General features: G+C 43.2%; 1 protein-coding gene across 1 annotated transcript in view; it reads left to right on the top strand.

Annotated features, from left to right (window-relative positions):
- kazna (kazrin, periplakin interacting protein a) overlaps positions 1–27,994 on the top strand; it is a gene marked incomplete at its 5' end in the record, with an annotated part of 199,690 nt that overhangs the window by 146,478 nt on the left and 25,218 nt on the right. Inside the window, one exon of the mRNA XM_084554155.1 lies at positions 1,933–2,040. Within this exon, the coding sequence (XP_084410281.1) occupies positions 1,933–2,040 (108 nt within the window). The remainder of the gene's footprint in view (positions 1–1,932; positions 2,041–27,994) is intronic.

The following is a 27,994-nucleotide window of genomic DNA, read 5'->3' as shown; positions in this document are numbered from 1 at the left end:
AAACCCCGACAACTGCCTTCTAGCCGCCAAAGGCTGCACTATGGGCGGATTTTTTAAAAATTATACCTTTTGCGAGGTGGCGAAGAGTTATGAAGAATTACAACTGCCCTGATGCGCTTTTGCCTCCTATCACCTTAGGAGGGGACAGGCAGCCAGGCTGTTATTTGTAGCCTAAAAAAAAAAACAGCCCCTCTCGAAATGTGTGATGACTAATCTCGCCATAATGACAGCACCACCCCTACAACTCGAGCTCGTAGAGACATCTGTGCTCAATTACCGCAAATAATTCAACCAGTAACAGCATCTTAATAGGTGGGTGGTGAAGTGATGGCAGGAAGGAGCAGGAAGAGGTGAAGGAGGAGCCCAGAGAGGAGCAGAGGTTTTAAGACTGAAGTGGAACAAATGTAATATGCTAGAATGTGAATTCTACTCACTAGTAACAAAAATTATGATTCTTGTGAAGGTGGTAGTTCTGCTTTGAGACTTGTCCGTGTCCTGTATTGGTAGCATGGCAGAAGTTCACTGCGCATGTTCAAGTGACAAAGTCATTTTTAGCAAACACTCTTATGTGCTCTGACCCCGAGCTGTGCATTTAATATGCATTCATTACGTGCCAGTGGCGGAAACCGAAAACTATATTGGAAACCACTGAACCTCGCCAGAAATGAAATCGCACTCTGCTCATAAAAATGCTAATATTTGTGTGAGTACACATCGGTCTCTCAAAGCGGCGGGCGTCTGCGTTGTGGCGCCCGCGTGTGTTTAAGCTTGTATTCTTCTGCTACTTCTGCGCGCTCGTGCTCTCCCCGGAGACAGTAGCTGTGCCGATGAATGGGAAGCGATGTGGAGCCGGTGTGGTGCATGGAGGAGCGAGCAGTGAAAGTTCATTATGTGTGCGCTGAGAGGGATTTTGTGGAGTTGATTGGTGCGGTGTGCTGCATTCATCATTCTGGTCCCTGCACACATTTAGTTTGTAACATACAATATTTTTTCGTATAAAAGGAACTGGTGAGGACACTGATGTGTTCTGCGTTAGTGTGGTGTGGTTACACACCAGCTTTTTGCTCCTGCTGTCTTGGTGGTGATTTTTAATGATCATCAGAAATACATTTTACAGCTCCAGTTGCACTTTAAGCTAGCAGTCAATAGCCTGGAAGCTAGCCCAAACTTCCCCTGGCAACTTGTGAGGAAAATTTGGTCTGGAGTTGCTCCATTGGGACCCGATTATGGTCCGACAAAGATCTGCTGGGCCAATCAAATTATTTAGCCTTTATCTGTTTAGACTTTATGGCTTAACAAAGCTGCCAAACATGTCTTCTGAGTGCCATAGAGTTGAATTTGTTCACAACAAAATGCCTTTGATTGGTAGTAGGACTATCCAGTTGGGTGAGGAGGTATTTATTTTTTTATTATTTTATTGCATGGGTTGAAACACGGCCCATAATAGATGTAGACTTTGTTGATCCACAAGGGAAATTCCTCGGTCGCAGTAGATCAGTTGCAACACTCCTTAAACCCACTAGTAAAAAGACAAATAGGTGTGAGATTATAAAACACAGTAATAATTAAACAGAGACAGAAGTAAATATACACTGTATACATAGAAAGGTTAAATAAGGTGCTACAATATGAATAATGATAGTATTCTTATAAGATTTCCGTCTGGCAGCACCATGCTAAGCAATCAGGGAAATATTCAAACATATCACATCTAGATTCACTGCTGTATGCATGTGAAAATATAGTATTTCCCTATCTTTTCCTGCCATATATCCCACTAACATTATATCTGCCATATATTGGGTCAGAAATACAGTTTACAGCTCCAGTTGCACTTTAAGCTAAAAGCGAGCAATCAGTAGCCTGGAAGCCAGCGCTAAATCCCTTCATATGTTATCTGTCAGTGTAACCTCGTGCTATTTGTTCCTCCAGATCCCTCTCCCCACTCGAGGCCAAAGCCGCCAGCCGCTGACCTCTGCTACAAGACTGAAATCAGCAGCCTCATGGACTTCAACTCTCCGGATGCCTCACTGGATAAAGGTAGGACTCGATTAGTTTAAGTGAACCAGAACTGGTTGACATGAAAATGGGGTTTTCTGCCGCTGTGCTGCCTTGATAGCCAAGTCTCTGGTGGATGGTGTGATAAAGTAGGGTTGATGTGCACACATGAAATACTGTATATACATATATATTTGCTGCTGCAAATACATTTTGCAATCCCAAGGGGTTGGGATGGAGGTAAAGTGCCTTTGCATATAGGATCTCATTATGGCGTGAGAGCATTGGAGACACATGTGCATTCATCAGTTCCTCACTCTTCTCAGCATCTGCACTGGAGCAATGTGAATTCATTACATGTTGCAAATAGGTCTGTAATATAGTGGTGAAACAGCACCACAAAAGTTAGTAGTAATTACTGGTAGAAATCTGTCTCACAGTAGCATTTATAAGGAATTCATTTGAATGTCACTGGAAAGTTTTTACGTTTTTATCCAATTCTTTAACCAATCTTGTCAATTTGGCTACGCAGTCACTCCTGTGTACAATCCTGCTGTCTGTGCTGAGTCACTCTTGTCGCCTAGATGCATCCCAATGAGGAGCCTATAAACTTTAAACACTGTATTTATTTCCATGACTGTTATCTGACTGGGTGGTCAGGCAGGCCTCATGTCAGCGTGAGCGTCAGCGTCACAGCCTGTTTCCATGTTGCAGCACTTCCATGACGAAGGCTTCTCTCAAGGACTTGAGAGTCTTCTTGTGGAGAGGATCAAAGATGGCACGAGTACAAAAGGGTGTATGGTCGCCAGCTCCGGTATGGATCTCTAGTGTCATCTGAGCAGTGCCCAGGGCCCTTTTCTTCTTAGAGTGTCTTGCTTTGGGGTCTATTTGGCTGCTGCTTCTCTCTTCTCTCCTGTTAGCATCTGTCAGTGGTGTGATCGTACTGAGAAACAAGGGAACAATGGAATCCTGATCTCAAGTGGCGGAAAGAACATTTACTCAAGTACTGGGTTAAACAGCAAGTTTAATGTACTTATACTTACTTTGTATTTCCATTTTTCCATAGCAGCATGCTGTTAGCCTTTTAGTCCTATGGGTTAAGGGGAGGGGCCTCTGTGGATCATCCCACAGATACTTGATCAGTTTGGGATCTAGGGAATTTGGAGGCCAGGTCAACACCTTGTGCTGTTTTTCATTAAACCGTTTTTGTGCGTGTCCCTGTGTCAGGCTGCATCCTGCTGAGAATGGCTGCTGCCATCAAGTAGTGTCATTGCTATGGGGTGGGGGTGTCTGGTCTGGTCTAGGTGGGTGCTACATGTCTAAGTAACCACATGAATGTCAGGCCCAAAAGTTTCCCAGCAGAACATTGAATTGTCACAAGATGGTCAATGTTATTTACTTCTCCTGATCATAATGCTGTGGCTGATCGGTGTATGACAGCTTTTCAAGTTCCACGTAGAAAATTTTTTGACATTTCATAACTCTTCATTTGGAAGTCAAGACATGGACAGAGTCATGCGCGTTTCTTCAAGTACATTTTAAAGCACATTTCAAATGAGAAATCGTGCAGAGTCTCCTGCAGCATGAAGCAGCTGGTGCATTAGCTCTAAAGTCATTTCCTGGGTGCTGCAAATGTGCTGACTCAGGATAAAAACACATGCACACACACACACAACCCCTGCAGTGGCCAAGGCCACGTACATCACTACAAGTTTCATCAGAATGAGAACAGGGAGCTGAGGGGCTGTGCTATCAGCAAATTCATCTCAGTTCTGCAGTAAGAGCGAGACAGGGAAGGAGAGGGGAAACAAACGTAAGCAGCGAGCGCTGGATCATTACGGAGACAGGTGCTGCTTCTGCACATTAAGCGGCGGTAATGTCGCCAGCCGGGTTGTGCACTGGTTTAAGCAGGAAGGTCAAACAGGGCTTCCAGAGAAACTAGCGTTAAGAGGTAAAGGAGAGACGGAGGGGGAGAAAAGAGGAGGAGGAGGAGGACAAGGTGAAACATTGCAAAAGGACATATAATTGCCTGCGTATGGATTCTGATTAATGAGAGGAAATCATACAGAGAAGAGGAGACAGGAGAGACTGAAACGAACAAAAGGACAATAAAGAAAAGGAGAATGTGGAGAAGTGTGTGTGGGTGGGTGTGTGTGTGAATGTGAATGTGCCGAGTGGTCTCTGCTGAGCACTTCCATTTTTCTCATGCGCTGACACTTTCCAGAACACCTGCCCCCGTCGAAGCCCTCTTGTAGCCACTGGGAGAGTGGCAGTTTAATTGTTTCCAGCAACAATATCCAATAGGCTCGCCACTCATCAGAAATAGCTACTTAGAAATGCTTAGACAGAACTGTTGTGGTTTGGATTTTTTTATTACAACACAATTAATCTTGCGAGACAAATATATTATCTGTATCATTAGCTGCGCAATGGTCATAAGGTCATTGTGATTTTGGGATAATGTCCTTGAACATTTGCCGTAATCCAGCCAGACTGATCATGTGTTATTACAGTAGACTTGATCATTGTACACTTGTGATGAGTCTTTTGTGCCATCTTTTCATACACATGTCGTCTTGTCTACGGGCTTGTGTGAATTCTGGCCTTTTCATTTCAACCTGGATAAAGGTAGGACTCAATTAGTTTACATGAACCAGAACTGGTTGACATGAAAATGGGGTTTTTCTGTTGCTTGTGCTGCTTGATGTGCATGCCAGACTGATCATGTGTTATTACAGTGGACTTAATCATTGTGTACTTGTGACGCGACTTTTGTGCCATCTTTTCATACACAAAAGGTCTTGTCTGTGGGCTTGTGTGAATTCTGGCCTTTTCATTTCAAGCTACTGAGGCTGAAATTGACTCAAGGATTCGAGCAGTGGTCCGATTATCCCCGGTCTTTCTAAGTGCTTCATTAAATCGAGCCGCTGAAAAGTAGACAGCCAAAAATGTACATTTCAAGGGGTCTGGATCACCCTTTGACTGCCCCGAGAGGCTTTCTTCAAGCAGGCTTCAAAGGAAATTATTGTTTTCAAAAAATTCTGGGAGAGGAACGTGTTATTGCGTTTGGTTGCACTGAAACAAACTAACAAATTAGGAGACGATCTGAGCGAAACAGACCTATATGGTCCTCTCTTCCTCCGTTAGCCCTCCCTGAATGCTTTACTGTTCTCTCCTTAGTCCCACAGAAGCCATTCAGCAGCAGGTTGTACGACTCAAGTAAAGGAAATTAGCCTTTGAAACTGTTACATATAACCTCAGTATTGTCTAAATTTTGATCTGGAGCTGTGCTGTTCAACCTTTACAGCAGGAATACAGACGTAAAAATATGTTTAACTACCCATGAACACTTATTGTGCACTTGCACTTCTTGTGATATTGTTTTTATAGCAGTAGAATGAGGTAGAGCTGATTTTTTTTTTTTTTAATATACCATAATGTGGCTTCACTATTTCACACACCAGTCAGGCATAACATTATGACCACCTGCCTAATATTGTGTAGGTCTCCCTTGTGATTCCAAAACAGTTGTGACTCATCAGAGAATGGACATGGGTCTATCTATCAGGGTGTCCTGTGGTGTCTGGTAACAGGATGTTGTTAGTGGGGGGCCTTTGGGTCCTATGGGTTGAAGGGGAGGGGCCTCTGTGGATCGTCCCACAGATACTTGATCAGTTTGGGATCTAGTGAATTTGGAGGCCAGGTCAACACCATGCGCTGTTTTTCATGTTTTTTTGTGAGTTGTTCCTAAACTATTTTTGTGTGTGTGCCTGTTGGGAATGGCTGCTGCCATCAAGGAGTGTCATTGCTATGGGGTGGGGGTGCCTGGTCTGGCCTAGGTGGGTTGTACATGTCTAAGTAACATCCACATGAATGTCACGTCCAAACGTTTTATTGTCTCAACACGGTCAATGTTATTTACTTCTCCTGTCAGTGGTTTTTATGTTGTGGCTGATTGGTGTTTATTTCGAGCACTTAGCTGCTGTGAAGTAGCTACAGCTGTCATATACTGCAGTCATAGTAGGAAGTAGCCTAAAATTGGAACTTACAGATAAAATGAAAGTACCTTAGAATTGAATTTCATTACAGTAGTTGAGCATATTCACTCTAAATTAGGCAGAGGTGCATGCATTAGCCTTGGTGAGACACAGTGTATTTTGAAGTACACAAGTGATGTCTCCCAGGTGAGATAACTAATTATTAAAATGCATTCAGCTGAGAAAGAGCTGTGTCCATGGACAGCAGTTCTGCTTAACTTTTAGTCGTACTGGTACTAGATTTACATGTAGCAATTACGCAACAAGAGAAAGGACCCAAATGCAGGACGCACTCAATGAGCGAGGCAGGAGGAAATAACAAAAGAAAGAAAAAAAAAATCTATTTAAACTGGAAACTTACAGAGCTGTGACCAAAGCGGCGCTGCGGAATTATGCAGGATAATCGAAACACAAGTAATTCAACATAGCAAAACAGAATCGGGGAGAGAGAGAGGAGACGTCAGGGGAATAACAGAATAACAGGAGCGGTGGAGGCAGCAACACTTGAGGTGTGGAAACGCAGCTCGGAACCACGCAGGAGCTAACGCAGGAAGGACTGAACAGGAAAAGCGCAAGATTCTGTGTCTTGACGAAGCATGGATGGTAAAGCAGCTTAAAATCTAAATCTGTGGTGTATTACCTGTTCACATCCATTACAACCCTCATCTGTGTTCATGAACTAAAATTGATCAACACATTGCAGATCCAAGCAGGAATTAAAAAGGTGTCAGCGTTCGCAGTGAAAATAAATTCCGACTACACATGCAGCGCTATGGCTTGTTATTCATTTTAATCAGCGCCCAAATTAAAAGATCAATTAGATGTTTAGCGTTTTTCCAAATTTAACACATTGAACACTCACAACCAAACACCTCTCTGCCTTCTTTGTCTCGTTATATACTGCGTTTGTCTTCTCCTGAGATGTTCTGGGTGAATTTATTTCCCCGTTTTTTAATAACACACTAGAAATCCTCACTTATCACCTACACCTCATTAGCTTTCGGACTTGCACCTTCGCGCATTAATGTGCCAAGGTGATACTGGATGTTGTCTTTCTATTTCTGAATTCCACCTTGGATTTGCGCTTGACACGGGGCCTAAAGCCAAAGCAGTCACCGGTTGTAATACCTTCCGCCTGCCCTTCAAATGGCTGTTAAAATCGTCCGACAGGCAGCTCGCGTAGGCTGGCGTCTGGCAGTAGTAAATTGGCAGCAGGGGTGATGGCGGACAGGGATGGTGGCTGTTGGACCTGGCGTGTTTGGAAGAGAGCCGCGTGGCACCGGGTGACTGGTGGATCCTTTTTCAATGAGTATTAAACATGAAGGTTGCGAGGACGGAGCACAGAAGCAAATTAAACCCGATAAAGAAAAGACAAATTGATGTAGGAGGCGGTCACAATGAGGGCCAGAAGAGAAATAGGAAATGGAGCAATAGAGAAGATAGAGTAAAGCAAGCCAGATGGGTTTTAGTCTCACCATAGACCAACGCTATAAGGTTTCATACCTTTAGGCCTCATTTCAAACAAAAGCTTCAAGTTGACATTTTAACTTTGACCCGCCCTGCCATTTATGTGCTCTGCCTGGGGTAAAAACAGTTTTAAAAAAAAGGGTGTGTGAAGATTATGGTAGAGGTAATGGCGCTGGGATCTCAGCATTCCTCGTCAAATCCCCGGAGTTTCAGTTGTATGCAAATATTTGTCTAACCCGGGGCAAATTCTATATTTTGTTGATTTAACTTCAACCACTCAATCAAACATTAAAAATTGACCTTTAGTCAGATGCTTTGTAATGAACGACAGATCAGGCAAACTCTCTGATTCTTGCAGCTGCTGTACAATGAGCCCTTCTACACAAGTGATTGAAAATGAAGTTAATTCATGCTTACAAAGCATGGGGAGGCTATAAAGAGACACCAGAATGCTTCCAGCTTGCAATTTCTGCTGCTGAAATGTCATTAAGAAATGGCCTTTAAGGGGAACTGGGGAACTCCAAGACAAGATCATAAGGAGGAAAACTTTTAGATAAAACCCTCCAAAAGGAGCTGCAGGAAGGTTTAGCTGACACACGAGTGGTGATGCTCCATTTCAGTGTTGATTCTCAAACTGGATCTACAAGGAGAAGTCATCAAAAGCAAACCTTGCTTTTTTTCCAGAATATTATAAAACCATTCTCCAGGTTTTGTGACGGTTTTCACTCACTCAGTAGCAGATGTGTGACTCAGACTAGACTTACTTGTTTGTGTTGCATTCTGTCCATAGATGTAAGAGGTACTGAGATCTTTTACTCACCTCGGTAAAAGAAGCATGTTATCAACCCTGTGCATTCAACTAACTACTTGTATAATTGTTATTTTATTATTTCTGTTAAATACGCCGTTCAGCCACAATATTAAAACCCCTGACAGGAGGAATAAATAACACTGATCATCTTTGGAAAATTCAATGTTCTTCTGGGAAACTTTTAGACCTGCCATTCCTGTGGACCAGGCACCTGACTTGGCCTCTAAATCCCCTAGGATCCCAAAATGATCACGTATCTGTGGGATGCACTGGAACAAGAGGCCCCTCCCCTTCAACCCAGGACACAGGACACACTCAGAAGGCCCATGTCCATTCTCTGATGAGTCACAACTGTTTTGGAGGCACAAGGGAGACCTACACAATATTAGGATAATATTAATAATGTTATGCCTGATCAGTGTATACCAGTAAGACTGTTGAAATATGAAAGACAAACCATGGTTTATAGCTCATCTGAAGCCTTAGTTTACACTTCTAAAATAAATGTAATGCATTACAAAGTACAAATGTTATAAAACAATGGAAGTAATAAAATCTGTATTTAAGTACAGCATCTCCACCACTGATCTTCTCACTCCTACCTACAGTAACACACCTGTAACCAGAGGTCACCTCTTGGTTTTACCAACACGATGCCATTTGTATTCCAAACTGCTGACCACGATGCAGCAGTGGCTGAGTAACACTTGACTCCCCAATTGAACTCCTGGACAGCCAGACCGTTGATTCATTACTTTCCTTTTCTCTCTTTCCCACCGCGTCCTTTCTGTCTCTAATGTGACTACCTCAGAAATGTCTGCTCTTATAGAGCAAAAAACTGCTTCTGCCTTTGAGAGTTTTCTGAAGGAAAACACCTGCTTTGACCTCACTGATTGGCCCGTGTGGGCAGCACGGTTGATAATTCAAGCAACAGAGAGCGGCGGCGCGGCGGTCGTTGTAGGTGATTTACCCTTTACAGCGTTTCACAATGACTCAAGCTGCTGTTACCAGAACATGTCCGCGACACTGCCCTCCATTATTTTATTATTTTTTTTTTGTATTGTAGGCGATAATAAATTTCTACTTGGACCACTCTTCCTTTTTTTTTTTTTTTTTTTTAATCTGCCTTCTTCACAGTTCACTGCTGTTTTTCTTTTCTCTCCATTAGTTCACACTTTGTGACTAGTCGGCTCTGTGTGTGTCATGCGGGGTTGTTTCAAGGTTTTTGCAGTGCAAGCGCTTGAACGGGCGTTGTGTGTTGTAACGAAGGCCGCCGAAGACACTGAAGACAGGCACTGAGCAAAAACTGATGCAGCTTTGTACACATAGCAGGGCTGCAGCGATAACAAACATGATTGACCATCTGCATCCACACACACATAGAGAAAGTTAATTAATTTCTAATCTTTCTCTCATTGTCTGTTTTACTCCCATCCCATCTCGCTAAACAATGAAAGGTTGGCATATTCTTGGCTGTGTGAGGTGGTTCCTGCTGTCATTTAAGACATTGTGTACCTAACTGCAGAGAGAGATTGGCTGCTTCACGATTGATTTTAATGCTCTCAAGATGCACGAGAAACATGCAGAAAAAGTTAATGCTAGTAAGTTCATTGAAATTACAAGTAAATGTGTCTCAACAGTCGCTGCAACGTGCATCACAGGCAGCTAATTTTCAGGTGTCCCTTCAGTTTGATTTGATGCTTTCTTAATGTACAACAAACAGCCCGTGCATGCCAAATGCATTATTTTAATTAGTGAAACCCAACAGACCTGCTGATTAGCACTCCATCTTAATAAGTGTCTGAGCCCAGGCTGCAGTCAGACCACTTCTGCAGTTACCCTACACTGTAGCTAGCATGTCCCAACAGGTCCGGAGCAAGCATAGTGTAATTAAAATGTTGTATCCTGCTTGCATGACCTTGTTTTAAACGGCAGGAAATATGTCATAAAATTACCAGGTCATGCTGCGTTTCAGAACCTGCCCTGCGCTCACCTGGACAATTTCACAAGTAGCTCTTTTATTTTATTTTTAGAAAACCTCCCAACCCACAGCTCCACATGATAAATGACACCGTTATATATTTTCTCAGACTCCCTTTGTGAACTTTGCTTCCCCAGAAGGGGGGGAATAGCTTAGTCATGTTTCATCCTCAGATGTGTAATCTTAAGCCATTGCATAGAAGGCGGAGGAGGCACATAATGTCCTTTATAGCCACTTTAACTGCAGCTTTCCTCTGCGGCGGCATTAAGTGGTATGTGTTACCATTTCATGAAATGGCATTGTGACTGTGCAAGAAAATAAGTTCCAACAAAAGTCGACTCCAGTTGTGTAGCACGGTGTAACTCTGCAGCCGCCTTCCTGCTGTGAGCGTTCTTTGTGTGTCGGCGTGAAATCGTCATGTGCTCGCACGAGGAGACATGTGTGCAAACCCTCACGATCTGTCACCGTGCATCTGCATCAGGTGTTCACAGAGAGGGAAGCGGTCGAGGTACATGCGCCACAGTGATGCGTTCAAGTTTGCAGCATTTAGTTTCCTCACTTTGTACAATTATGCATGGGCATGATAGACAACAAGAGATTATTGTTTATGGCTGCTTTATTGTTTTGCAGACAGGGATGGTGCCTTAATGGATTTTTAAAATGTCACGCTCTGCAGAGGAGCCAATTAAGACATCCGGCCATGGCAGCTGATTGACTTTTAAATAATATAGACAGCTCAGACACTTCTGGTCTATTGGTTAATTGCAATGCGCACATGGCCTTTAGCTGCCAACGTTAGCTTGGATTACTTAATGAATACACAGTTCATGTGCTCCCCTTTGTGACTCGCCATTACACGAGGCATCGTGTAAGGAAGCACGGTTCCTTGGCTAGATAGTGCTGACTAATTAATAGACACGCTGAAACACATTCTAGCTGTTTTGTTCGCATTTTTCATTCGTTCTTTTGAATAAGCCCGCATCTAAAGTGGCCTTCTTAGTTAAAAGGAGTTTGAGAAAATACAAACTACCAGGAGGCAGGCGAGAACTCATGCTACAGCGTTAGAGTGTGAATGGACTTTTGTGGCAGCTGTGAGTACCACATATGAACTATGAATACAAATCAAATTCAGAGTTTATTTTTCTCGTGCACAGTCGTACACAGTACAGCAGCGTAGTATATTTTCTTTTAGGACTCTCCGCAATAGATAAAGAAAATAATGTATAAGCAAATATAAGGCAATATAATAAAATGCAATTAAATAATAGAGTATAAGAGTATAGAAGTAAGTATAAGAATATATAAGTAATTGGAGGAAGTGTATAAAGAACTGTAAGTCAGTATAAGAAAATGTTAATATAAGAGAAATATAGGCATTTTAGATATAAGGCCCGAGAGGAGAGGTTTTTGAGAACCTTTGGTATCATCCAGGCCTTGGTCCAGTACGGCTTGCTGTTGATTGACTCCAGGTCGGGCGGCTCAGTGCAGATGGCATGCACGACCCTCTGCGGGGGCTTCCCTCTCCTGCCTGGTGCTGTTCCCAAACCAGGATGTGATGCTTCCCCTCAGGAAGCTCTCAATGGTGCACATGTACAAGGTCCTCGGCATTTGATAGGGCAACTTAAAGTCCTTTGTGGCAGAGACGCTGCATACTGTATGTATATGAATGGAGAATTACTTTGTGACCATAGTTACTGCTAATATTTAGGCAGAGATTACTGCTTTAGTCTTGATTATTAAAGAAATGAGGGTAAAAATTCAACATTCAATCTATAGTCTATAAGAGACTTGTCTTCTTCCTGACTAGTTCTCCAAGTTCTTCATGTTCTACCAGACTATCGTGTCCTCTTTTACACTGTGGTGTCCTGGGGAGGCAACTCTAAGAAGAAGGTTCACCTCGCGGCTGGATAAACTGATACAAAAGGAGAGCTCTGTGTTTGGGGCAGAGCTGGAGTCCATGGCATCGGTGGCAGATGCAAGGACCTTGAACAAAATCCATTACGAACAATGTCCATCACCCTCTACACGACGTCATAGTCAGGCAGAGAAGCCTATCTATTGTAGGAGTTTCTTTTATGGTCTGAAAGTTTTTTTTTTTTGTCCTTGCAGACAGATGAATACGTCTTAATTAATGCACAGGCTTATCGCCTTCCTTTGATGCCAGGGCTTCGTCTCTCTGCAACATTATCAGTTCTTCAGTCACCTGCCTGTCCTGAACCACATGTCTCTGATAAATAGATGCACCTGTCTGGATGTCTGTTTTACTTTTCATGCCAACCACGGGAACAGAAGGATGCGAATACACGTCAGTGTAGAAGACTTAAAACATTACATTTGCAATGAAATGCAAGCATATCCAGTTTATTACAGTTTAAGGGGACTTGTATGTTAATCCACCAAATGATGACAATATCCTGTCTATCCCATTATTGCGGCTATAAATCCTTTCATTATTCCACAGCCTAGTCTTCTGATTTACTCTGTAGAACTCCCTTAGTTTGTGTAATAGAAGCTAAAATATATTTCCATGTCTGTTCCCCCTCAGTGGTGACAATTCTTAATGCCGCAAACCGTTTTCATGTAGCCACAGGCGTCATTTTAAAGGCCTCAGAGCCTCAGGCAAGTCAACAGCTGGCCGACCTGTTGCCGCGCAGCCTGCTGGTATTAGACTACACACACACACACACACGCACATCGACACCCACCTGCTCGTAAGCCCACACCTTGGCGTGGCTCCTTCCCTCATTGGTGCATTCGTGTGTGTATTTGTTTGAGTAATGTGGGAAAATCATAGTGACAGCCCCTTCTGAGCTCCTCCTCCTCCTTCTCACCTAGCAAACTGTTTGAGTTGAGGGGGAGGTGCCGAGTGTACTGTATCACTGAACTCGTGGGAGTTGCCCTGAGCAGGTACACTCAGAGAGGGAGAGACTCAGCGGTAGCTACCTGGATGTATTTCCTTGTGTCTGGTTGTCCTGGATTTTAATGGGAAAAACAATACAGCTTGTAGTGTAAGAGTGAGGGACGCTGGAGAAGAATTTTTCGGATTACGTCTTTGTGTCTGTCCTGAACGTCTCAAGAAGGCACGTGACAGATCCTGGAATCCTCTGGAAGGCTCCCCTCGGAGGAGGAGGGGATGAAGTCAGACGGGGAGCAAGGAAAGTCTGGTGAGTTAGCGGGAACGTAAAGAGCAGCAGGATTAATCTATTAGACTGCAGTGGGAAGTGAGTTTCAGTCCTTCTTCTCGTTTTAAAAATACAAAGGCGTCTTGGTCAGCGTGTCTCTGGACTGACATTCCCGCGAGGGTCTAACTTGAAGAGCATCATGTTGACAAGTTGACATGTGTCACGTCTGATAGTGAGTCACCCAGTCAGTCACCTGTTTTAGTGGTGAGCCGTTGGGAGACTTTAACCTGCACTGACCTCAGAGAAGTTGTTATTGTCTGAACATGGGATCCGACAATGGACCGTCAATTAGACTCTTTACCCCACTGGCTTACAAAAAATTAACCAGAAGATTTTGTTTTTTGTGTGTCTACAGACATAGCTGGTAATATTTGGCTATAACTACTGACCCATACATCAAATTACATAGAGTTAATTAAAATATTTAAATTTAGGAAACCAATGGATAAGGTTGGGAGGTTGCTACCTCTCAATAACTGGACCACAGTCTTGGAGATTGTCTACAGTTTGTCTTCAAACAACGGCGTATTTACGGCCATGTAAAGAAGACGATGTGTCGTGTTTCCAGTGCAAACACTACAGTTGGAGGTTGTTGTTCTTGAGCCTGTGCGCGTTTGTAAAGGACTGCTTTGCTGCACCAGCCGAGGTGGTTGCTATTTTACCTGCAAAACATTAAAAGACATCACCTGAGAAGTGTTGCAGTTGTGAGAAATACTTTAGGTATTCATATCTGCTGTTTTGTGTTCAAATACCTGCATTTCTTGCGTATACTGGTAGCTGAACTGCCTCTCAACCTTGGACTAAAGATAGGCCAAACACAACACAGAGGTAAAAGGTCATGTTACAAAGTAGATTAGCCCTGAGGTCTCTGTTAGTTATGTTTTTTTGGTTTATGGTTTGGAGGTGATGAACTGCTCAAACCACTATATATATACCTATCAGACACAACATTAAAACCACTGACAAGAGAAGTAAATAACATTGACCATCTTGTGATAATTCAATGTTCTGCTGGGAAACTTTTGAACCTGGCATTCATGTGGATGTTACTTAGACATGTAGCACCCACCTAGACCAGACCAGGCACCCCCACCCCAATGCAGCCTGACACAGGCACACGCAAAAAAGTCTCCAAATTCACTAGATCTCAAACTGATCAAGTATCTGTGGGATGATTCACAGAGGCCCCTCCCCTCAACCCATAGGACCCAAAGGCCCCCACTAACAACATGCCGTTGCCAGACACCACAGGACACCCTCAGAAGGACCATGTCCATTCTCTGATGAGTCACAACTGTTTTGGAGGCACAAGGGAGATCTGCACAATATTAGGAAGGTGGTTTTAATGTTATGCCTGATTGGTGCATCAACGTCTTTGCACATCTTTGAAGATTACCCTGAAGGTGTGGTTCTTGCACAATTAGTTAAATAGACTAAACCAAAACACCTGGAGACTATGAATAGCTGTCTTCGGTTAATACTCGCTATCCCAGGTGTGGTGAACTGTGTATGTGCTGTATGTGCAACTGTGCCCAGTTGCTCACCTTTCCATCTCACATTTCTCTGCCTCCGTGATTACCGCTTTGGTAAGCAGCGATCTGTCTTTACAAACTGGAATTGGACATTAGTCATGTAGCCTTTACTCCTTGTAACCATGGCAGCAGATTATATATAATCACAGCTGTTGACGATTTCCAAGCAGAGTAACAGAGAGGAGCTTGGGTTCTGACCTTCTGTGTGTTAAATCCACACCAGGACTCAGTTCCTTGCCACTGCCAGGCCTGCCACTCAACCATCCATACCCCAAATCATGTCAGATTACGCTGCTCCTTTATGTCTCACGCTTGTCACTCAGAGAGAAAACAGGGTTTCAGATGAGTGACGTGATGTCAACATAGGCTTAACCCTGTAGATTAACGCCTTTCTGTGAACCAAGCTGTTAAACAGAGGAGGTCCGTGGGTACCGTCCAACAGCTTGACCTGATGCGTACTGAGGATTGGGTTGTTGGTGTTTACCAGCAATATTACAGCTCCAGATGTGTGTGTATATATGTAGAATTCATGCATTAACGGTACACATATGCCTGTTTGCATTTTCCAGTTGGCACAAAGCTCATTTAGGGTACTCTGGGACATAGACGGTGTAACCTATGCACGTAGCCTACGCCGGTGTGAACCATTTATACTTGCACGCACGTCAGTTTGGCTCGCTCTGTAAAAACGCCACCCAAACGCTAGTCGGCGTTAATTTTTGTTTCTACTTCCTGCTTCAATTTCAACAATGGCAAGTCATTGCCTCTTAACCTCCTCAGTTAACCTTTCCTGGATGTGTTCCATACTGCTCCAAGCAGCCGGAAATACTAAATACTAGCGTAAACATGCTACCAAGTGGGCCGATCGCAGCTCTTGCAGCCTGTTACATTTTTGTTGAGGTGGACGTCAGGCTACGGCGCTGGAGTCTACGTATGCTCTGTGCTGTCGTCATAGCTACAGGGTCAAATTGATGCTGAAACCTAATACATCTAGTAGCTTGACGGCATAATTCTGGTCCTAATTGTCTTTACTCACTAACTGCTCCACAGGTGAATGCAGCGAGCCGCTCCCTTAGGTGTTAGCTAGATTCTTGACGTTGCTGCAGAATTTGGAGCAAGTTGCAGATAATCAGCAGTCTGTCAGAATCCGGCAGTGATGGTAAAGTAACTTTAAAAATCATGAGCCGCAGTCAGATTTCCTTAAAGCGTGAAGTAATGTTGTGTTTCAATGAGGATGAACTGATCGGAGCCTTTATTATGCTCCGTCTCCCTCTCTGTTTGAACACCTCTGTGCCTAATCACATTTACTCTAAAGCAAAAAGCACAGATAGATTTGTCTGCTTACTTTGTCGCTGTCACAAATCAAATTCATCCCCCTGTCGGGAGCCGTTTTCAGACACTGCCCATTCCTCCACAGCTCATCAAATATACATGGATGGATGACAGAACTTGCTCTCCGTAAGTCACCGAAAAGGTAACTCGCATTCGCAGTGACAGTCTTTTCAATCTTGCGGCTTTATTTACCGGCTCTGTCAGCAGAGGCCGTGCTCATTTTTTGAAAGCTGAACAAATGTAACTCCGCAGCCATCTCGGCTACACATCTCAGTCCCAGAATCTCACTGAGTATCTCAAGAGGCGACCGGGATTGTTTTGGCGCTAGCATATTCTAATTATTCCATGCCAAATCGTCACTGTCATCTTCGCGTGACATTTCTGGGTGGCAGTTTTTATTTTCGGCACCAGAGTAAGTGTGTGTGTTTGCTGGATATGAAAGATTGCAGGGTTTTGTCACAGCGGTCGGAGTTACCTCATATGAGTACACTGACTAGGTGTGTTTGTTTGATGAAATATCCACGGTGTCACAGTGTCTGCCCTCTCATTTGGCCCAGACTATTATTAGCAGTACTGTTAGCCTTTGTCATCTAAGGTCACTCCTCAACTATGTGCACACTGATACACTAAGTTACTTTGCATGTATGCTGTGTCATATAAGCACTGGCACACATCCAGACACCACTTAGCTTCCTGTCTATGCTAACCGTCTCTGTCCATCTAGCTTATACAGGATGATTCAGCTGACTCTGAATCCTTTTTTTCTAAAGTTTCGATCACATGCACTGTAATTATTGTTAGATAAGAAAGTGTTGCATTGTTATCAACTTCAATCCCACTCATGCACAACAAAATAACTGTTCCTTCATTGGCAATATGCTTAACAGCAACACTCTGCTAAGTAAACTTAATAGCACAGTGTTAACAGTGTGTAATAATTAAACCAGAAATAGACGTCACAGTATTCACATAGATCATCAGTGAATGTTTTAATGCCAGCACAGCTCACCGAGCACAACCATGGCGGCAATTATTGCCCGGCCCGATGCAGCCGATTAGCATTCTCGTCGTGTCTGGCCTAAGCTGTCCAGAATGACACCACAAACAGGAGCTTCTATCTGGCCAAAACCACCTTAGCAATGCAACAATTCATTAATGCACCAAATCCGACAGCAATTAATTATTTATTCCACTCCAAAAAAACTAAGCAAATAGTGCACATTTATGCAATTCTCAGAATTATCCCAGAATTGGCTCGGTGTTTACTCTCGCTGCATTTATTTCCCACCCGAATGCCGACTAATACAAAATGCTAGAGGATGACAAATGGCATGGAACTAATAAGGAGATCATGGAGGAGGATAGTTGCCAGCCTGCACTTTTATCTGTGAAGAGATTGTCATTTTTACTCATTTGCAGTCTCGGAGTTCTCCAGGTGTATGCTAATGGCTCCATCCATCCATCCATCCATCCATCCATCCGTCCATTTTTCTATCTATCTTCCAGCTAATCTTCCATCCATCCAACCCGTCCATCCCCCATGACCTCAGTCGCACCTCTTCCAGTTTCCTGGAAACCGTTAATCGCCGTGACGAAGACATTCAAAAATGCCGTCCTGTATATCTGTTCATCCGCAACCTCAGACAGACGGTAATCTCACTGTTTGTGGTTTTTCGCTGCAGAGATTGCAGACAGCCTTTAAAATGAACTCGTTGTTCTGATGGATTAATGTCAATGCGGTGCTAGTACGTACTCTGAAAGTAAGAGGGCTGCTTACGTAACTCAGTAAAAGGGCACCAAAATGAAGATGGTTTTAGATCTCTCATGCTCAAAGATAAAAGATTTTTTTTTAAGTAATAAATGCGAAGCTGTATTTTTTCATTTTGTTTGTTATGTTTAAACGACTGTAAGCTTTCTTGTGTCGTTCTAAGAGCAACAGTGTTGCAAGTTCGGGCCCGAGCAGCTGATACTGTTCACAGAGACGATTTTAAGATAGATAAATCAGATAGATCACGGTGGAATATGGCTGAGATTGCTGCCTATCTTTCTCACCAATCAGTTTTTTTCTTTCGCTCACTCTTGCTCTTCGTTCTAGCCCTCACTCTCACACAAATTCCGCCCCCATTACTCCAAAGACCTGGAGCATGAAATAGGCTTGCCAGCATGTGGATGTCAGATTCTGTGACGTTAAAGCGGAGACTACTTGATCGACACTGGCTGACTAGAAGGGAGGGAGCCGCGCAGAGAGAGGAGCTGTCGTTTAAATATCTTTTGATGGGAATTAACTGTGACAGCATCTGGGTTTGTGTAGAGCTCGGCTTCAGGTTTGCTTCTTGGACGCGTGAAATCGCACACGTTGAAGCGTTGTCAGGGGTGAAGCACTGATTAAGTGATACTCATTCATTAAGGAAGCATAATATTTTGGTACGATTTTTACATTAATGTTTGGTACGTGTGGACCGTATCAGATAATTTAAGAAATGGGACCATTTGATGAGATAGTATGGAATGAACTTTAGTCAGCCAAAGAAAATCTCATCTAAAATCATAAACACTCTTTAACTAATGAAATAAAATGAATTAGCAGTTAGTCATCAGTTGCATTACGGGGAGCTGTGTGGCTATACACTGATCAGCCACAACATTAAAACCACAGACAGGAGAAGTAACTAACATTGAACATCTTGTGACAATTCAATGTTCTGCTGGGAAACTTTTGGAACTGGCATTCATGTGGATGTTACTTAGACATGTAGCACCCACCTAGACCAGACCAGGCACCCCCACCCCATAGCTCCTTGATGGCAGCAGCCATCTCCAGCAAGATGCAGCCTGACACAGAAACACACACAAAAACACTTTAGGAACAACTAAAAAAAAAAAAAAAAAACATAAAGAACAGCACAAGGTGTTGACCTGGCCTCCAAATTCACTAGATCCCAAACTGATCAAGTATCTGTGGGATGATCCACAGAGGCTCCACCCCTCACCCCATAGGACCCAAAGGCCTCCACTAACAACATTCACCACAGGACACCCTCAGAAGGCCCATGTCCATACTCTGATGAGTCACAACTGTTTTGGAGGCACAAGGGAGACCTACACAATATTAGGAAGGTGGTCATAATGTTATGCCTGATTTGTGTATATTTTGTTATTTCTTTCGATGTGTAGTCAGTCAGTCAGTAAACATTAGGTCTCCATTAGGTTGGTCTGGTCTAAAGTTTGTCTCTCGCTCTGCTGGAAACTTTTGATTAATCCTGGAGGCCTATTAATGTGGCACTTTTCTCCTTATGAAAGTGAGACTGGTGATTTTCCTGCCAATACGAATTTCATAAAATAGTATTTTCACCAACCAATCCAGTCGACTTGGAGACTATAGCCCTGTGGTTAATGATCTCATACTTTCACTGCTATGTCGTAAGCGTCGTTGCCATCTTTATGCTTTTCTCTTAGTAATATTTGATCTTCAGATCATGAGTATATATATATATATATGAGGCTAAAGACCGTGGAGACTTGAGTCTTACCTTCCACGCTGGTCAATAAATCCATCCCCTTACCCTGAATAGCAATCTCTCTTCATCATCTTCTCAGAATATTCAGTCTATTACAGAATATTACAGTCTGATTTCTGTGATGGAGTGCCCCAAGGAAAGGTGTGTTTTTTCATTTTTTTATTTTTTTTTCTTCCCGTTTTCATCAGCCGTGACCCTGTCGTCTCCTCAGGCGACGCGGGGAGATTGTTCTGCTCATGAGAATTGACTAGCTAATCCAGAGCAAAGCACTCCCTGACAGAGCAGACACTGCAGGCTGCCTTCATCAGTCAGAGCTTAGGCGTTACAACCGTCATGAGCCACTGATGAATTTGCCATCACTGGTCCATAAAAATGAGTGTGAGTGTGTTTGTGTGTGTGAGAGACAGACAGACACTCCGAGTTTTATTAATGACTCCAGCATTTCATCTCAGATGAATGTCTGTATGAAATATGTTTGGTCATTTGAAATATACCTGCCCTGTGTGTGAAAGTGACACATGTCACCTTAGTTGCCCTTCTGACTGATTTTATCCCTTCTACAGAGACAATGACTCTGTGACTCATAGAATAATAATCACACAGACAACCAGTTGCAACCTAATTAAAAGGAACCAATCGGTACATTTGCAAGATTGACTTTGTCATCTTGAGTTAATGCATATACACGGATCAGGCATAACATTATGACCACCTTCCTAATATTGTGTAGGTCTCCCTTGTGCCTCCAAAACAGTTGTGACTCATCAGAGAATGGACATGGTCCTTCTGAGGGTGTCCTGTGGTGTCTGGCCACAGAATGTTGTTAGTGGGGGGACTTTGGGTCCTATGGGTTGAGGGGAGAGGCCTCTGTGAATCATCCCATAGATACTTGATCAGTTTAGGATCTAGTGATTTGGAGGCCAGGTCAACACTTTGTGCTGTTCTTTATGTTTTTTGAGCTAAACCGTTTTTGTGTGTGTGGCTGCTGCCATCAAGGAGTGTCATTGCTATGGGGTGGGGGTGCCTGGTCTGGTCTAGGTGGGTGCTACATGTCTAAGTAACATCCACATGAATGCCAGGTCCAAAAGTTTCCCAGCAGAACACTGAATTGTCACAAGAAGGTCAATGTTATTTACTTCACCTGTCAGTGGTTTTAATGTTGTGGCTGATCGGTGTGTTTGCATGCCGAGCCTTTTCAAATATATATATATGTTTTTACAGATTTTCCATTCCTTTTTTTTTACAACATGAAAATCGATCAGCCGATCCTTGCAACCTGAGTTGTGTAATTTGTCACAGCGAACCTCTGCATTGCACAAGTCTGCACTGACCTTTGCTGGTGTTACAGCTGTGTGCAGACTAATTTCAAAAAGTCAGCTCTGTATGAAACCTCTTTTAACTGCAAAAATCAAAGCAGACTTAACTTTTACTGTGATGGATTATATAACTCAGAGAAACTAAAACACACACACACACTAATTTTTCCTATTCATTTTTAGAATTTACCTTAGAAATGAAAGGTTTGATGTTCATATACATGCATGTGAAGGTCATCGATCTTTATTCCACTCTGTGCACATACCTCCGTTTGTACGTGTGAAAGAACACTTTGCACATGAATGAGTATTTCTGCTGAGGTTGGGGTTAAACAAAATAACACCTCCATTTAAAAGTTTAAGCTTGTTAAAGCCATCCATAACCCATAACCTTATCTCTACGTGATTTTCTAACACTGCAGAATGTCGATAAATCTATGAGATTCATGTGTTTCCCGGGAAATAATCATGGCAGGGAAATGGAGCCGCGCTGGAGCGGGTGCATTAGCCCCCGAAGGCTTGCTTGCATGTCGTTTCCTATGGAATAACGCTGCTGATCCGCATAGATTTTATAGGAGTCTAGCTGGTAAAGTGCTGGCTCAATTGCTCTTTGCTCTGTCGCAAACGCTTCAGAGGAAAGAATGTCAGAGAGTCAAAATACCAGCAGAACCCCAGGAACTTGACGGAAGGGAATATTTGTTTAAGTAGAATTAAAATTAACCAGTTACAAATATCAATTATTCACTTATTAAAGCTTTCAGTTGTTTTATTTGGCTTTTAAAAAACAGTTTCAAATGTGTTCTCTGAGCGTGCACTTTGTCTTATTACGGAAGCTTCTGAGGGCATTCATCGTCGTCGCAAGTTTCTTCCATCGGAACAATGATTAAAATAATTTGCTAAAAACCTCAGTCACATTAGCATAAAATCAATAATGCATGTGTTTAAAGTCTATTCGAAGGAGTGGTGTGAAGGGTTAAGCTTTTAACCCAGCGTGGCATCTGTGAATGAGAGAGAATCTGCTTGAGTGTAATTATTTAAGCAGGGCCCCGGCTGAGTTGCCAAGTCCAAAACAAATAGGAGGATGTGGGCTGTTGCCTCCTGTCATGAAAGCACTTGCTGCTCGCATTCTTGACCCCGACTGCTCTTTCATTCCCTTTCTTATTTAACACATTCCTGATTTGGGTTGTTCTTTTGTCCTGCACGAGGGTGGCACAATAACCTCTGTACTCAGACTGAAGTCTGAAGTCTTTACTGTGCAAGCACACACAGTGACGTTAGAGTCCGGTTAGTCCTGCACATGGACTGTATGAAGATGGACAGTGGAACAGCTCCTCAAAAGTGAAGCCAGAGCAAGTAGAGCTCCCCCTGGTGTCTGGATGCAGTATAGGTCATAAGCTCCACCCCCTCCATGTTAGTGGGTGGGACTTGGGCCAAACTAAAACACTAAAATACACATGAAATACATTTTTTTCAAGGATGGTTTCTGTCATTTTAGGTAGTTAATATAATGTCGATGCATGTTGAAGTGTCAACCTTTTGGAAACGTTTTGTTTTAGTTAGCTATTTGATGCTATAGACCACCAGTTGCCATGCCAACCACTCCGTAAAGCGGTTGTAGAGTTGTAAAAACAAAAAAAATAAATAAATAAGTACAGTATATAATCCAACATGTCTTTGTAACTGGTGGAAGTAGAACAGCGCAGTATTAATTAAACGAAAATGCGAGTGAGTCTGGCAGAAGTGTGGTCAGGTCATCGATAACGCGGCTCCACGTGGCACCACTCTCGGACCGTACTGCACAGACTCTGGCTCCAAAGTCGCAAGATGGCGCCGCCCGTATCCCCGGGAAAATAGCGTCAGTTTGGCCAGTGCAAGGAAGTGGCGACACGTATCCATATTTATATACAGTCTATGGTCCTGGACTTCTCTACAGCACTTCCAGTACATATTTCTGCAAATATGACATTTTTTACGTATGTTTGGAAGGAAGTGATTACATAACATTACAACTGGGTTCAATCTGCCATCTAATGGTGATTCCATCAGTTAGGATGTGTGGTAATCGAAGCAACACAAAAAATGTGTTAAAATTACATAGTTATTATGTCACAGAAATGTCCTGCCATGGTAATTTCAGCGTCCGCGTGCAAGCTCCATTATTTCTACATTGTTAAGCGGCGCATGAGCACACAAATATGCGCAGCCGTTATGAAGTGTGTGTGGTGGAATGGGTCTGCCTGTCACAGTGGCAGCATTTAAATTGCCGTCATCCGCTCTACACTGTGGGCCGGCGCGTCCTCCTCATTCTGCAAGCTGGCTGAACGAGACGACTGTGGGAACAAAAGGCCGTTGATTCTTTTTGTACCCGGCAAAGATTGGACCCCACCCGGTCCTCTCCTCCCACTCGATCTAAAGAGGGAAAACCAATCTAAAAAATTACCCCCCTCTAGACACTCACTGTCATTCACTATCAATTTTTGACCTCCACTGCTGTTAGCTAGCCAAGACCAATTTTAGCTGCCTCGTGGCCACTGGACTCTCTGACAGATTGTTGGACCTTTTGCAACTTGGGTTTCTGAGTCCTGCTGTTTTTGAGAAAGTGTGATAGGAGGGTAGAGACAGTGTCCTCGTGTTGACACATAATAACCCAATGTAGTACCGATGTAGAACAAGAATAGATTACAGAATAGTTTGTGTGCTCACAGACTAAGAGCAGATTTAAAGAAAAAATACATTTCAAGCAGCTTTAATATTATGGGGGGGAAATTGTCTTTTTTTTTCCCTCCTCAAACGTTTAATCTCATTTTTGCGTCATTACGCCCATCATGAAGAAAGGATGATGGATTTTGTGTCCCCGGAGAAGTGCTGATATTTTACAATAATTTTATGACTGGTTTCAGGCGCACAAAAGCCGTCACACAGGGGCTGGCGGGATTATTTAGGAAGACAGCTTCAGCCATTTTGCTTAAATCATACAAATAGGAAATGACACTGATCAGATTCATAATTCATCGGCTCCGAGTGCGCGTCGGCTGATGCGCGGCCGCTATTATGCAAATGCGCGCATTTAAGCAGTCGTTTACATCAGTGGCCGAGGATGGAGATTTTATTTACTGTCTCAATGAATCATAATAACCAGAGGCGGGTTTCGTTTAGGGATTTGGATTGGAATGGAGGCAGGAGTGGAGACAGGGTGGGGTGGGGATGGTCAATGAATGCACAGATTTCTTCGCCAGTCGAGTCACTGACAAAGATCAGTCGTCATTAGCCTCAGTTAAATCCCTGTGGCACTTAACAGTTGCGTAACACTTCACTCAGATGCACATTAAGCCTGTGCAATCTAAAGGTTTTCCCTGTTGCAAAAACCAAGTTAATCCCTCTGCTGGAAAAACTGAAAACGCTTCGGTTATAAGAATTTTAGTGTTTTTTAGTGTTTTTTTCTGTGCAACTTTTTTTTTTAAGATTGCTGAAGTACAAGACAGCTATTGGTGTATTTACACCGATCAGGCATAACATTAAGACCACCTTCCTGACATTGTGTAGGTCTCCCTTGTGCCTCCAAAATAGTTGTGTCTCATCAGAGAATAGACATGGTCCTTCTGAGGGTGTCCTGTGGTGTCCAGAATATTGTTAGTGATGGGCCTTTGGGTCCTATGGGTTGAGGTGATGGGCCTCTTTGAATCAGGCTTGTTCCAGTACATCCCACAGATACTTGATCAGTTTGGGATCTAGTGAATTTGGAGGCCAGGTCAACACCTTATGCTGTTCTTCATGTTGTTTTGAGTTGCTCCTAAAGCATTTTTGTGTGTGTGCCTGTGTCAGACTGCATCCTGCTGGGGATGGCTGCTGCCATCAAGGAGCTATAGGGTGGGGGTGCCTGGTCTGGTCTAAGTGGGTGCTATATGTCTAGGTAACATCCATATGAATGCCAGGTCGGAAAGTTTCCCAGCCGAACATTGTATTGTCAGAAGATGGTCAGTGTTATGCACTTCTCCTATCAGTGGTTTTAAAGTTGTGGCAGATCGTTGTAATCTCTAACAGTCTCCCATCTTATTGTGATGCATTTTAATTATGGTTCATTGTCAGCAGTTAGACTTAAATTTGCTGTCTTAAGTGATTTTTTTTTCTTTTGTCAGAGACAAATCTTGCTTTTGTGCAATTTTGTACAATTTTCTGCCAAATCAAGTTAAGTCTCTGGTGTGCGTAGTTTGTATAGTGTAAATGTGGTTAACCACCGTGTGGGTGGTGTTTTTGTAGATATGGCTAATTATACAACAGTAACATGTCAGATGAGGAAAGAATCACAAGCAATGAGACAGTCAGACGAGTTTTAAACAAGGCAATGGGGAACAAATTATTTGCTCAAGTAAAAAGAGCTGCTGGTATGAAATTAATAGGCAGTCTGTCTGTCAGCTATAAAAGCCCAATCACACCAGCTTTTTAAATGCCCATTTCACAGTAAAAAATCTGTTACACTCAGTGGAGTTTCTGTGATCAATAGATCCAGTACCAGAGTCCAAAAATGAAAGATAGCATGGCCACTTATTAACTTTGTTCCACATTTTGTAACCCTCCATACCCCTCCACTCCCCCACCCAAAAAAACACAAAAGAGACTTATAAATAGCTGGCTTGGAAAGAGTAAGCACACGTATTGTATGTCTTTTGAATGTACTATGTGAACTTCGCCCTCTGTACACATTGCAGTCTCAGTGGAAGTGCTTTTGGCTGGTGCATGGCCTTATTCATGTTGACTTTAGAGAGGTGACCCCTCTTTTCTGGTGCAGTGTCTCACTATGACCTTGTAGCATATTCATTCATTCATTTTTGTACTCATGATGACTCATCTCCACCTTATGTTGACCATGTTGTGTTTTATTTTGAGTTCAGGAGTCTGAGGGCTTGTGGGATGATGCATCTGTTTTGTTTGTTTTTTGGGGAGGATGTGGCGGTGATTTTTTTCCGCTGTCCTCGCCACCATTTGCACCGCCTTCTTGTCTATTATTAGTAAACTTGTTGCATAATACCACATGCTAGCATACAGTATTAAATGCCTGTGTGTATGTGGGGCTTTGCAGAGGTCTTCTGGTGTGTGTCACAAGCCTGTAGTCCCCGTTGAGTGCTTCAGTGTGTAGGTCTGCTGCTTAAGTCCTGAATGGTGAGGTCATGGTTCTATGTTTATTTAAGTTACGCTTAGAAATGCCTTATGGGGTGCAAACTGGACGTTCCAAACTGCTGCTCTCAGCAGCCAAGGACATTGAAAGCAGACTCTGTGCCCTGGTTAAGGTGCTGTGCCAAACAATGAAGTTCCTTTTCTTGACACTTATTTTCTCAGCACTTTTTGGGGTTTGCTGCAAGTAAGGCATTCGCTTTGCTGGTTTTAGAAGGCATTCAACCATCTGTGGAAATTCAGGAAAAGCGTGAGAAAGGTCTCACTGGGAACCACATTTGTAGTTCGGAATCAGCCTGTTCTTGTCACAATACAGAATATTAATAGTCGGGGGCCTTGAGGGGAGGGGCCTCTGTGGATCATCCCACAGATACTTAATCAGTTTGGGATCTAGTGAATTTGGAGGCCAGGTCAACACCTTGTACTGTTCTCCATGTCTTTTTGAGTTGTTCGTAAAGCGTTTTTGTGTGTGTGCCTGTGTCAGGCTGCATCCTGCTGGGGCATGCCTGGGTGGGGGTGCCTGGTCTGGTCTAGGTGGGTGCAGTATGTCTAAGTAACATCCACATGAATGTATGCCAGGTCCAAAAGTTTCCCAGCAGAACATCGTATTGTCACAAGATGGTCAATGTTATTCACTTCTCCTGTCAGTGGTTTTAATGTTGTGGCTGATTGGTGTAATTGCCAGACGTATAAATAAAGAAAAATCTCCTGCCTTCTGTGACTTCATTTCAGTAATACTCTGTGTTTGCAACAACCAGAAATAAGAATGAAAAATGGGAAAACTAATCAGATACAGAAAGAAATAGTGTTCATCCTTTAGGTTCTCTTAAGTGTCGACTGTTATTTAAGAGCAAAAACTTCTCTTAGCCAGGAGGCAACAGATGGCGATGAAGGCTGAGCTAACAGAGGCAACACATGCCCGACCCTGAAGCCTCCTCTCATCCCTGCTAGCACGGAGGTTGTGATGGCAACACACTCGCACCACTTCAAACTAAAAAGCCTCCCCTGTGTCAAACTTCCTTTGTGCTCGCAGTCCTACACACTGTCAGAAACGTCTCTCTCTCTCTCTGTTTGTCATCTCCTTTCTTCTGTTTGAGGAGAGAAGTAATTAAGGCCAGAAGCTTTCATGTTGACAGTGGAGCGGGAGTGGAAATAAAAACAGCAGCCTCGTTGGTGACGCGCGGCATTTGATTGTAAACGCTTTGAATGGAGTGACTTTGTTAGCGTAATTGGGAAAATTTAAGATTTAAACTTTTTTTCTTTTCATCCCAGGCTTACCTTTTATTTATTTTTTTTATTTTTTTTACAAGGCACTCGGTCCTCTGTATCAAAAAAATAAGTATCCATGTCATCGGGCTAGAGGCGGGGTACACCCTGGACAGGTTGCCAGTCTATCGCAGGGCTAACACAGAGACACACAACTATTCACATTCACACTCACACCTACGGTCAATTTAGAATCACCAATTATCCTAACCAGCATGTCTTTGGACGGTGGGAGGAAGCCGGAGTACCCGGAGAGAACCCACGCAGACACAGGGAGAACATGCAAACTCCACACAGAAAGGCCCCAGTCGGTCCATGGATTCAAACCCGGGACCTTCTCGCTGTGAGGCATCAGTGCTCACTAAAATACAATTCAAATAATAAT

The sequence above is a fragment of the Chelon labrosus genome, assembly GCF_963514085.1.
Source record: "Chelon labrosus genome assembly, chromosome: 10".
Taxonomy (NCBI): Eukaryota; Metazoa; Chordata; class Actinopteri; order Mugiliformes; family Mugilidae; genus Chelon; species Chelon labrosus.
The sequence above is the reverse complement of the archived record's forward strand: the minus strand, read 5'-3'. Positions and strand labels throughout refer to the sequence as shown.